Here is a 13,789-nt window from a genome sequence, read left to right as displayed (position 1 = left end):
TCTTTCTTTAGTAACATCTCTCAAAAACCTAATTCTATACCCATAGATTCCTTCACAAGACACTCAACACAAACCTTCTCTCAGATGTTTGCCCAAAGTAAGCAAAGAACTCGAAATGTCATCTGGGGATAGTAACACAAATGTCACTGATAGTTAAAATAGGGAGCTGAGAACAGTGACAGAGGGGTATCTTCAAAGCAGCACAGCAATAGCTTTGCAATCTTCCCACCTCCATGAATACTGTCTATTTAGAATAATGTTCCTTCTTATGTACTGGAGAGGCATAACTGGAGTGAACTTATAACATTAAACTCCAATAAATTGTATTTGCAAATCATGAGAGGCATAAAAATAATTAGATCTACTATGACAACCATCGTGAAATGCTGGCAGCCCAGCTACAACACTCAAACCCAGAAATTAGCTATCAAATTTTAAAGTCACCCTTACAATCTATTTCATATGGCCTCCTTAGTAACCAGAAAGCAAACATATTTTAAATGACAGGAGCATGTAACTAATTATCCCATACAACTCTAAGAAACAGTAAGTACACATCTCCCAGACATCTTTAAATATGGCACATTTAAACTTATTTCCAAATATTAATTCTCAATATCCTTACTGCACCTTGAAATGAAACTCAGTGCAATGAGAGCACTAGTAAAGGGCTTATCCCATTATGGGGGCAGCAAATATTCTTTACACCAGGTGGACCTTACAAGTGAATTTCAAGCAAAAGTCTTTAACAGTTCATTACAATAATCTCACCTGAAGTAAAGGCAAAGACACAACAACACTGCATTTTATCTATGTCAATTCACTAATAACATGGTGAACTACGGTGGAATTTAGAGTCACTTATATAATGCCATGGTAAAAGAACATTCTCTATGCTCCACAGTTAGAGAAACACAACCCTCCTTCAGACTTGGGCTGAAAGCATCCATAGCAGCCAGGAGTCACTGGGACACAGCTTGACAGAGCAGTGGCTATGTCAGCACTTTGTTTTAGGAAGACCCTGATGAGATGGAAGTTTCGTGACAGGGACGAGACACAAAATGGACATGCTTCTGGCCTGCAAAGGCCAAATTAGAACCACAAAATATTGCTTAAAAGCAGCAAAGAGACTTTGGTCTTCACAAGGAGCAGTGAGGTTCACAAACTGTCAACTGTGCACAGTATGACTTTTATATCCTACTTAATTTGACCTTGGCTACTGTCTATGGTATCAGTGGTTCTGTTTTGTTCATAGAAACAGATATGTAAATTATTGCTTCGATTGCAACAGCTACAGAGACAAAGCATTCTAGTTTTTTAAATGTGGCTCCTGATACTACAAACATACGGCATGAAAAGAACTCACCTAAGTCAACATATGCCGTATAAAATGATTAGCAGCACCTTGCACAAAGGGCTTTCAAATAATTTCGTAAATTAAGGAGAACAGCATCAGTTGCCATGATTTTTCTTATACTAAGTCTTTTATACAAACACAATTGCTTGAAAATAACTAATTACTAAATTCCATGAATATAATTAGAATAATGAGAAGTTTAAGGCAACCTCTCAAATTCACAATCAAGGCGAAAGAAAGAAAGGTGGTTTTTATTCCCAGTGCCTTAAAAGCATGTAGATTGTCTTGCACCAAAAAAAAAAATGCTGAGAAATGAATAAAGGTCATATCTGAAATCCAAGAAAATGAAAATGAAAAAAAAAAAAAAGGAAGCGTTAACTATTGGGCTGGGCCCACACAAGTCTCAGTTAAGAAGAAAATCATGAGCTTGACTGACAGAATTAAAATTTTAAATTTTAATTTTTGAACGTGTGTGTATACAAGGTTATATTGAGTGAAAAATCACAAGAGTGTCTACATTAGGTATTGCTGTAAACCAGAATGCCACAGCAGGCTACCCTGGACTGCACTAGATATTTGTGCTCACTGTATACAAAGTGAGGAGGCCAAGAAGCTACCAAGGGTAATCCAGTAAACTACATAGTGTTTGAGTAGACCAGAGCAAGCTAATAAGAAACCCCACACGTACATAAGTGTTTGACCTCTTCCTTCTCATCTTCATCTTTCCTCCCCTCAAGCACCATGCTGCTCTGGGCAGGTAGGGAGCTAACAGAGGGGTCATACTGGGTAGGGGACAGAGGGTTTCTCTCCTTCCCCAGCCAGGGAGGTTCAGTCCTGCAGTCTCCAGGCAGGACTGTGTTTCCCACTCCACATTGTGGGGGCGTCCCAGTGCTGGGGAGCAAAAAGCTGCAGCCTACGCTGCAGTGTACCCAGCTAAGAAGGAAAAAGTCTTGGAAAACATAAGCAAGTAAGAGAGAATAAATGCTTCAGCTTAGTCCTCAGGCAATTTGTCAAAAGATACCTGGATTACAGGTGTTTTAATCAAATTTCTAACACAAATGTAGTTTAGTGAATATGCTTTCATTTCCCTGATCTCCACCAAATACCTTAGCCACTAGCTTGCTACGTAAAAAATGGAAGGTGGAAGTGGGAGGATGACAATATTTTCCAGGAAAAGTGGCTGCATGTGTTACTCATGCCTAACAGATGGGGCTCCTGCGAGGGATAAGGCAGAAAGGAGAGAAGTATGTCTGCTGCTCTGCTTGGCACTCCCGTCTGGGCTCTGCTGAAGGGGAGATGTGGGGTGAGGTGCTGCAGGAAAATAGGGTTTTCCTCTTCCTGCCTGCTGAGGCTCAGTTTAGGCAGAATTCAGATGGCTTTTAATGCACACACATGTCCAAGTGGTATTGACAGATACAATGCCATGTTTGGGAACTTCAGCATAATCAACATCTATTTATAATGAACTAACATCTCCTGAAATGCAATACTATAATTATGTGAAAATATAAAACAGATAGTGTCATTTAAAAATGCTAAATAGCACATAAAAATATCTACATCCTCCCCTATTTCTCTGGGCTAGCAAAACAATAGCATTCATGGAATGATTCTTGTGCCAAGTTTAAACTGGAAGTAAATTTTAACAGCCTATGACTGGAAAAGATTGAAATCAGCAGATTGCAGCTGAAATAAGTGGTTGAGCACTGCACAGGGGAGAGCTGCACTGAGATGGAGATGACTGTGCCAGGCAAAAGTGGAGCAGCTCCAGAAGGTGCCATGCAGTACCATAGCACGGCTCCCATCATTAGGCTTCCCTACACTCTGTTAAGGAGTAATTGGGATAGTAAAACTGGGCAAAGAAGTAGTCTAAAATTTATATTGCCCAGGGGACCAAGCAAGTCTCTCTGCCTAGTTCAGAAGGGATATCATCACATCAGGCTGGCACTAACTTGGGTATTTTTGTCCCGTGCCTCATTACTCAGTGCAGTGCTACAGACTTTTACAGCTCTGGTACATACATAGGCACTAAGTAAGTGTTCCCTAGGTCTGTTGTTTTTTTACAGAACAAACATAAATAAAAATGTTCAACATTTCTCACAGATAGAATATGGAACTACTCTATCACTGGCTATTCAACCCCTCCTGCTGATGGTGTGCCACTCGCAAAACATTTGCGTAGTCACTGAGTGGGAGAGATACTGACTCTGCAGCCTGATGCTTAGAGTGGGAGGCAAAACACATGGATTCCAGTTCCTTCTCCAAGGAAAGTTTAATTATTATGCAAAGTGCGTACGACTCAGCAGGACCAACCAACAACCATCCTAAAGGTGATCATAGCCCTGTCATGGGGATGGAAATTATGAGTTCATACCAGAGAACAGGAGTGAACCCAGACTTCTTTGCATTCTGGTTAAACAACTCAGGCCCATAATCTTGGATAAAATGAGGATAGAGACACCAACTTTTAATCAGTTGGTGAGCCCAGGAGAAAGAAAAAAAACCTGTATCCATTCAGCCTACAGTGTGATTAGTTTTAAGACATGCAAATTGTACTCTGCTTTTAAGCAAACAGCTAACTGGCTAAAAATATTGGTTTTTATATTGATATCTGTAACCTTAAAAATTATTCTAATACATTGCTATATTCCTTTGTCTCTTGCATGTTTTGTTTCAATATAATTACCAATTACACATATTTCTGTGAAGTATTATGATAAAATATAGGAACATGTTGCTGGGAGTTATCTCTAATTTACAGAAATTAAGATTTTTTCCACCCATATATCATGGGATCATAGAATCAACCGGGTTGGAAAGGACCTCTGAGATCAAGTCTAACCCTTGATCCATTGAAAACACTCAGGAAATTTCATTAAAATACTTTGTCAATATTGTATCAAAAACTTATTTGCAAGTTATAATATTGGAAAGTTAGGACCAAACTTCTAATCCAGAACTACCTAAAGAATTCATTAAGGAAACTCTGACCATATATGTTAAGAAAATATTGGCTGGCCTAGCAGGATAAAAGAGCATTTTGGGACATGTGAAACTGATAAATTATAACCGGTTCAGGAACTTCATGCTACTCTTTCCCCATTTGTGTGCAAATAGAAGTGTAGCTACATCTTCAGGAAAACCCCAAACCTCTTATCTGCTATATTAATTTCAGCATTCTGGTTTAAGGCAGGTTTAGGTTTAACAGACTAAAATATCTGAAGATTTCATGCCTGAAAGTGAGAGTTATGGACATTTGTCCCAGCTACCTTGAAGATAAAATTAAAAAAGGAACAATCAGGATTTTCCACAACACACTGAACACCTTTTCTGTTTCCTTTAACTATATTAGATCCTGGAACACACTCTTGGTTAAATCCCAGTTTTGCATTCCTGTTTCCTGGCCTCTGGAAGTAAGGAGGGATTTTTATGAGGCCTAGCTAGCACTCTTTTAAGTTTATCTTTGATTTATAGTTGGGGAAGCATTTACTTCAAACAACTGTCATTAAATTACCAAACATGGAGAAGACATAATAACATTTCATATATGGATATAATATATAGTGTGTATTCATACATATATATAGAAAACAAAACAAATAAATTGTTACCATGGTTTCAAGCATTCAACTGACTTTTTACACAAATATCAAGAAAATAAAAATATGAGGCTGAAATTTGCACAGGTAATCCACTACTATTTCTTCAAGCATTTATATTTCATTTTCAGAAGACAAAACGTTGGAATATCAACCTAATGATGTAAATGGGAGCTATATATGTTTTCTATAGACAACTTTCCAAAGGTTGGCACTCAATTGCACATGCAAACTGTATGTAATTGCACATGTAATGCCTGACAGGTTATTGCATGTGCACAGAGAAAGCAAATAAACAGATTCCCAGGCATGTGACCGCAATTGATTTAACACATACAGGATGACATATTTTACATCAACATTCATACATCTGTGTCAGAATATGCAGATTAGGTGCACATACCTTAGAAGTATACAGTAGAATACCTAATCTTTAGCGTTTACTTGTCAATGTCAACTCTATTTTTAGAATTACTTGAAAATAAATAAGGAAAACCAGCAAGGTTTTGTAAAAGAAAGACTTAGCAACACAGTACAGGATCAGCTTTTGTCTATCCGTGAGCCAGATGCAAGAAACACACAGTGGTTCTGTGAGGTACAATAAAGCACTGAACACAAAACAGCAGGAAAAGTAATTTGCAAGCTTGTATACATACCTAAAACATCTGGAAAAGGAGAGCATTAATGAAGCAAAGAATGGAAAAAGCCAAGACAATCAGGTTTTGTACGAAGCATACAGCATGAGGTAAGGTTATAACAAGTGTAACATACACAGAAAAAGGTTTGGGTTCTTTTGACAAAGAAATGCAGCAAAAGCACAAAGCTGGTTCAGCAGTTTCTGCAAATGGCATGTATCCATATAAAAATTTAACTAAGCCAACTGGGGCTGATTTTCAGGTGAATGAGATTTAACCATGTACTGTACCTTGTTGGAGAAAAAAATTCTGTTCAAAATGACAGATTTCTTCCAGGTTTTTAAAGAAATTAATCATTTGCCCTTTCCTTAAATTTAGTTCTAGCATCTCACATGTTAAACATGTATTGACAAGCAAACATTTCTCTTTATATACAAAACAATTTTTCACACAGGAGAGGAATAAGACTGTACTGTCCTCCTAAATCTTTACAAGTCAAACAGTATTTTTTAAAAATTCTTGATAACATTAATTTTGTACTAGATATGCAGTGGTAGCATTGGTTTCCAATGATTCAAATCCCAAGTCTATTTTTAACTGATTCCATTACAAAAGCAAACTGTCAGTCGATAGGTGTATGTAGCATTAAGCTGATTGAGACTACCCTATAATCCTGTATATCCAGTTCCTCATGGCTATTCCTACTCCTGGTTATCACACTGTTTGTCTCTGCCTCTTTGAAATTAATTCTGGGTTATCTATTAAATCAGTTCCAAATAATAGTGCTCACTTCACTGTTTTCTGTGCTATCTACAATTATGAACAATATACACAATATCACAGATCTACATTGGATGATAAGGTAACAGTTCTCAAAAAGAGGTTTATTTTATTTCTCAGAAAAAAAGTATTTGGTATTAATATATCAAGCACATTACCTTTGTAACATATTAAGTAATTGACAGAACACTTATTAAAATAATACTTAAAACCCAACAATATATTTTCAAAAGTCTAAGAAATAGCCTTCTCTGCTGCAGTTAAACTGCTGGTCACAAAAGTGAGCATAAGTGAGGGATAAATCAGTGGCCTGGCTGTCTAGCTGCGTGAGGTACCACTTCACAAAGGTGGGTGAGTAAAGGAATAGTTTCCCATTGAATCTGGAAGGAGGGAGGGATTTGGATTAACATAAAGCAGTTCTGGGGAGCTGTATTTGCTATAATAAACAGCCACTGAAAAGAAGCCATTGAGTAATTTAATTTCTCTTCATTGTCAAATATGTGTTTCAGATCTCATTTAGAACACATGGTTCTAATCTTTCTCTGAAAAGTGAATGAATAAACTATTTATGGGCTACTTTATGGAACTTACTGTGGTGGTACTTCATTGACGAAATAAAACAATTTTTCACTTTGAAACATCCTGGTTAGGTGAGAAGCTGGAATTATTCATATTTTCCAGATAGAAAATTGAATTACAAAGAATAATCAGAGGTTATGAATAATTTGGGGGGATTCCATTTCAGAAATGGAAATCCTGATTTCTGGGGATTCTTTCTTCCAAAATGGAACATAACCTTGAAGCTTCTCAATCATCATGATTCTGTTCATTCCATGACTGGGTGACCTCCATCCTTATTACCAATTTTCAGTTCTATTCAAAACAAGTGACACTTCATATTTTCAGTAGATTATTAAACAGACTTTGGTTACAAGACTGAAATTCACATAAAAGAATATTTTTGTGTGTAAAGATATTAATTATGTTGTTACAGTACATTGCATTTTGCTATTTGAAAACACTTAAAATAAGACACTCCTGGAAGCTAACAGACTACTTGCAAGCAAAAATTCAGACTCCACATAGCTGAGAGCAAAGGTTTTAAGAAGTAAATTTTCAAGAAAGGGAGGTAAAACTTTTTAAGGCAGAGAAGCTTTTTCTAAGAAGGACAACTATATTAGGCAAGCGTTAAATATTCAGTCACGGCACAGGTGGAGTCAGAAATTTTTTTGTAACAAAACTGATAAAGAATCCACTTAATAGGATGAATGAAGTTTTCAAGATACAATGCTGTGTTTGGGGGAAACCAAGCTCTCTCGAAGGGTACTAAGAGGAACCTGCAGCAATGTAAAGGCAGAAGAATGACTAGAGCATTCACCTGTGATCTAGCAAGTTCCTCTTTTTTTTTGTATTTGACTGGGGAATTGAACAGGACTTTTTAGGGGACTTGTGTCCCATATCTCAGCTGGGTGCCCTAACACAAGTATATAGACTCCTAGCAGAATTCATCTTATATTCCTAGAACAGTTCAAGTTGGAAGGAACCTTAAAGATAGATCATCTAGCTCCAACCTCACTGCATGGGCAGAGAACCTTCCACTATACCTTCTAGCTAGCTCCAGGTGTCTCTACACAGGACATGCACTAGTGGTAGCAGCAGAGTCCTGGATATAAAAGACCTCACACTATAAGATCAGTCAGGAATTACGACTCTGAAGTGTCCACCTTTTCCTCTTTGCTCTAAGGACACCTTATGATGACAAGCTCCAATGGAGACACCTGTATTGCAGATGGTAACATTTAGTTACAACTTCCCAGCTAAGCTTGTTTTTTTTTCTGGCTAATAAATGTTTAATTATTTATACAACTGGACAAGCTTCACTACAAAATGACTCATGTAAGATGACAGACTTGTATGCTATGAACCTGGCTATACAGTTTTTAAGAAACATTTAAAAAATATTTTAAAAATACTTTTGCATCCTTCTTTTTTTGTACCAACCTCAGGATTAGTTTAAACTGATACAAAATTCATAAAATGTGTACCTCAATAACGTTTTTCAGGCCTCATATCAGTAGTTGTCATTACTAATAATCTTATCAAAGACAATGCACAATATAAATAACATCCATATAATTCCAAGTATTTGAAAACTGTTACTTTTTTTGAACTGGAAGAACATGTCTTCAGATTTTATATGGATGGTTACTTCTCCCCATCAAGGCAAACAGCAAAACATTGAAACTGAGCATAAGCAGGATAAACAAAAATCAGGACTTCATGAAGTTTGCATGGTAGTGATTTTAAAATGATTTCTAGTGGCAGGATTTCTGGATTATGGGAACTGTGATTTTCTCACAGCAGAGAGAAGGCTATTTTTAGCTTACACATATGAATTGAGAGTCATATACTTTACAGGCAATTTGCAGATAGCATCATTATAGGTACTTACCTAAGCTTGATCTCGTGTTGGATCGCTCTATTATCGCGTGCTTACTGGGATTGTTTAACACTGAGCGTTTGGCAAGCGAGATGTCTGCTGTGACTCGTGTAATTGATATACTGCAACAATAAAGACAGTAAGATAGTACAGAATGTTACTTATCTTTCGGGGATATGGGGAGAATTCTCATTTAACACTAGAAGATGGCTAAGACCATAGGAAAATTACTTCTTCTCAGAAGAACAGTAGGCTTCCCATAATGGGAACAGAGAAAAAACTTTGTCTAACTGACACTGCTACAAGAACTATTGATAAGACATTATCCTTCTGTACAGTCCTGAAATGCAGTATGACCACTGCCTGCAAAGCTACACATGCCTGAGGAGAGGGGAAGCAGGAGAAGGTCAGAGATGTGCTGCAGAAGATGGGACTTCCCTGGAGTGCCTGGGTCTGATGAGTCCGTGCAAAGTCTGACTTTGCACAACTATGCCCAGTATGAAAAGGCTGGTTTCTCTTTTCCTCAATTTCTTGAATGGTACTGAATGATAACCTGGCATATTTTAGCCATATGTATAAGACATATAGGGATTAAATGGTAAAGGTAAGTCTTAGCAGGGAAACTAATACATCAATATAATCTATTTATTTATTTAAATTTTATTGTTTAGTTTACTAGCATGTGTTTTTTAACAGAGTGTAAGAGTTACCTATGATTTTCCAGAAAGATCCAGCAATATGCTGGCCACCTAAAAATGGGAAGCGTAACACAGAGAAACATGTACTTGAAAACTGGCACGCTCAGTTTTGTGTTTACGAGGAAAGATGGGCCAAGAAAGAAGTGGTTACTTTCAGTTTGCTACATAACCTTCTACATATTCTTCATCCTAGGAAAACAGTTACTTTGGTTTGTTTCACATTACAGGGTCAAAATATACTCTTAAGTTCCCTTTCAAATTCTGGTCTAATGAGGTTCAGAGGTCACATTTTTCCAGTGCTGAAAATTAAATCAGACTGATGATATTCCCTTGTTCTTCCTTGTAGGATTTTACTTGCAACTGAAAAGGAGGAAATGGATTTGCTAAGAACAGGGAGGGCTCCTCTCTAGCAAGTACTGTCAGATGCTGCTTGTTCATACGAAATGTAATACAATAGGTCATTTCCCAGTGAGCTTAACATGTGTATACACTTATCTAAAACCCTAAAAAACTACTAATTACAGATTAGTAATGAAATTTTAGAAATTTAGACATGATTTAACTTAAACTAAAAACGTAACCAAAGATTGTGATTTCTGGTACAGCTCCTCACAGATAATGCCATTTGTCTTAAAAATAAATCAAACTCATATTGGGGTAGTCATCAGTTATCTTTATTTGTTAATGGATATACACTAGAAACTTCTACAACTTTTTGGGTTTTTGGTTTGATTTGGATTTTTTTCCTGCCAGTCTTCCTTCCTATATGTAATAGAAATTTTTTGTCCTTTTTAAATGCAATTATGGTATATTGAACCAAGTCAGATTTATCAGTCTATTTTTCTATCTATGAAAAATGCTATTTTTCATTTTAACGTCTTTCTAAGGTCATTTTAATGTCTTTTGAGACACGTTTCACCAGAATGACCAAGTCTGCTCTCAAAACAAAGGACACGTATGTTCATATTGCGAGACAATTGCAATGACAGCAGGGACAGCAGTGTGGCAGCTGAAAGCAGTAGTATGAATCTAAGAACCTCCTGTACAAATTTGTTCAGGACCTTGATTACCAATTCAGATTGCTAATAAAGTTTGGGATGATTCAAATCTGCTATTGTATTCAGAGTATTTGTGGATTCACCCTGCCTCAATTAGATCTACAAATGAAAATCAGAAATTCTCTAAAATACCTAAAGACATAAAAATACAGTATTTTTTTTTTTGCTTGCAACAACCACTGTTTTGTTAACTTCCAGTCCTGAAGGTATGCGTTTAAGATTTGATGACCCTGAATAACATAAAGAAGGATTTATAAGTTGTGAGGTATCAACATCATTATTCTGACTGAGAAAGTCCAACGGCTTAAACAACAATGCTCTGCATTTTAAAGAGCTGAAGCTATTGACAAAAAACCTCAAGCTCCCTCTTCTAAGTTTTGACTGGACAGATAGAAGAGTGTTACTGATCTGTCCACTTCCAAACTAAATAGAAAGTTACAGATATTATAACACTTTCCTGTTCTTTCAATTTTCCCCCTACAATGTCAACCCATTAGTGTATATTAATCTGTAGCTTGATCCAGTCACAAAAAACATGTGGAAAATGCACCTGATGTCTCTGGTCCATGGATCTGTGATGTTTGAGCTACAGATCATGCTACTGCTTTTAGAGGCAGATTATCATTTGACATCTGTACTCCAGTAATGTCTGAGGGCTCAAACACAAATCTGAGTGGACCTTGCCTAGTCTGCTGCCACAGCGCTCAGATCAGAACCCAGCGAGTGCAGCTCGTCTGCTACCAAGGGTGACCATATTTCAGCAAAGTGGGGGACTGCCTTACCCCTGCACCCCAGTCCTTCTGAAACTTCCCACTACACAGCCCAGAAGTACTGTCAAACCAAGATCCTATCTTGAGGGATCAAATTTGGATTTGACAATCCCATATATTAGATAGTCAGAATCTCATAACACTCTTTCCAAGTTTGATGCCAAGTAAAGAATTAGAGCTAAGGAGAAATGGTGGCTCTTGTCATTTTGCTCAGAACCTGAGAAGCACTGATGAGGTATCACTTGAAAAATATATAAAATAACTTTTTAATTTGTAGATAAATATCTAGCAATTTGGAGTGTGAATGTTGCAGTCATCAAGGAGACATCCTTTTTTCCACTCAAATATAAGCCCCTGAACACTTCCCACTGCCACACAACCTCTGCATGTTCTGCCAAGGAAACTTTCAATACACACTAGAGTCCACTTATCAAGGAATTATCCATCATTCTTGATTTTCTACAATGTCATAATTTCTTAAAATCCTGGTAGTACCTAAACAGAACTTGAACTGAAGTATATTTGCACTGCCAAGTACTTACCGCCCTTCGAATCTATGTTTTAAAAAATCAAATAATGCTTTTTGCATCATATCTGTTACCTAGAAGCAAACAAACAAAGAATTAATAATCATATAGGAAATTCATAATACTTGATGCTAATAATATTATATAATAAAGCTGACAGTAAATCATATCTGAACAACAGGATCGGAATGCAATGTATCCTTCATCTCAATTGTGACAGGAAGTAAAATACAAATAAGGGACTATTTACTAGGAGTAAAAACTGTCTAGATATTTGCCTATGATATAAAATATCAAATACAAATGAAGCACAGTATTTTGGCAAATAAAACATTCTCAACAATCAATTACCTCATATCCCTTCAGAGAAGGCCCCACTAAAACTACTGGTCGCATAGAAGGCACTACATCATAAGGAGGGATGTGCTCTGTCTGCAAAACAGATAAAGTTTTCAGTGTCACAGCACCTAGAGAAAGTTTATACACTGTTTATAACATTAGGAACTATGAATTTCCAGCGATGTCACCAACACAGGAATATCTTTTAATTAACTTTTCCCAAAAACTTGTAGCACAAGATAAGGACATAGGAGGTTCAGGGATTTGTTTTGAAAAAGTTTTTTTGGACTTTAGGTTTTCCCACTGTTTTCACATTTGCTCTGGATAGTTACAAAACTCTATTTCTGGGACATGCATATGTTCCTTTGCATAACTCTTAACTGGTAAATTGAAAAGGTTATTTCCAACAGCTAATGATTTGAAATGATTGACTCTAGAGATGTGACATCTGTTTCCCACAAAAATTTTATGTAGGAAAATGATGAAAGGGAAAAATAAAACAAAATGGGATGGAAAAAGCATAACACATCTCTTTTTTTAATGTTATGATCTGCCCACTGCTTGACAAAACATTGTGACATCACTGCAAATTCCCACGGCAGCACTCATAATCTGACATCCACATTTGCATCCATGATTCAGTTGCAAAATGAAACCAAAATAATGACTGATTAAGTTAGTACTTCTAGAAAATTATCATAAACAGAGCTTGGGATAGCAATTCTTCCACTGTGGGAAGTTCCTGTCACTACCCAAGAATGGATTCTGTTAGTACAATATTTATCAAAGTACTTACTGATGTATCATGCACAATTTCTAAAAAGTATTTTAAAGTACAAAGATAAAAAGATTACTTCCTTCCAAAGATTGCAAAGGTTTTATATTGTTATCATAATGCAATAGAAACAAATTAAACTGTTGGTTTGGGGTTTTTTTTTCTTTGTTAATAAATGACTATTTCAACATATAACAATCATCAAGAATGGGTCTTATCAGAAAAAGTTTTTTGTTCATATGGGAAGTTTTGGTTTATCTTCGGGAAAACATGATTGAAATCCAAATCCAGAAACATTTGAGTGATATGGAAAAAGGAATGCTGGATCTATTTTTCTAATGCTTACATAGTACAAATACATCAGTCAAGATAACAGAATACAGACACTGTTCATTGTTCTAGTACTCAATGTATCCCAAGGTGTTTCACAATAACATTAAAATAAGTATATACATTCCAAAACACAAACCCACAAAGACAGACATTAGTACAGTGACAGCACACGGTGCTACACAAGCAGCAGTCTAAAGCAGTCTAAAACATAGAAATATTTTTGTGAATGTTCTTTAACATAATTTATTTTGGTTTTTGTTACCTGTAGTTTCACCAAATAATTAGTAACATAAGAATGAATACCAGTGCCCAAGGCATCATAAGCATGTGAAATGGATTTATTTTACACAGCACAGAAACTGACTCAACACATTTCAAAGCAAACGCCTGCAATTAAGGTGTGCCAGTATCAAAATGCAATCCTCCACTGTTCTTGCTAACATTATTAATAATCTGGTAAGTGTATTAGAGACAGATT

General features: G+C 36.5%; 1 protein-coding gene across 9 annotated transcripts in view; it reads right to left on the bottom strand.

Moving 5' to 3' along the window:
* Positions 1-13,789, bottom strand: part of CACNB2 (calcium voltage-gated channel auxiliary subunit beta 2) — a 243,561-nt gene that overhangs the window by 12,721 nt on the left and 217,051 nt on the right. For all 9 annotated transcript variants that reach the window (XM_051802387.1, XM_051802385.1, XM_051802386.1 and 6 more), the window contains 3 exons: positions 12,216-12,296; positions 11,880-11,938; positions 8,824-8,933 (listed from right to left, as the gene is read on the bottom strand). In XM_051802387.1, coding sequence (XP_051658347.1) covers positions 8,824-8,933; positions 11,880-11,938; positions 12,216-12,296 — 250 coding nt within the window. The remainder of the gene's footprint in view (positions 1-8,823; positions 8,934-11,879; positions 11,939-12,215; positions 12,297-13,789) is intronic.

Source organism: Manacus candei, unplaced genomic scaffold, assembly GCF_025592945.1.
Source record: "Manacus candei isolate 608988 ecotype Guabito, Panama unplaced genomic scaffold, ASM2559294v1 h1tg000056l, whole genome shotgun sequence".
Lineage (NCBI taxonomy): Eukaryota > Metazoa > Chordata > Aves > Passeriformes > Pipridae > Manacus > Manacus candei.
Note: the sequence above shows the minus strand (reverse complement) of the source record. Positions and strands in the feature narration are given on the sequence as shown.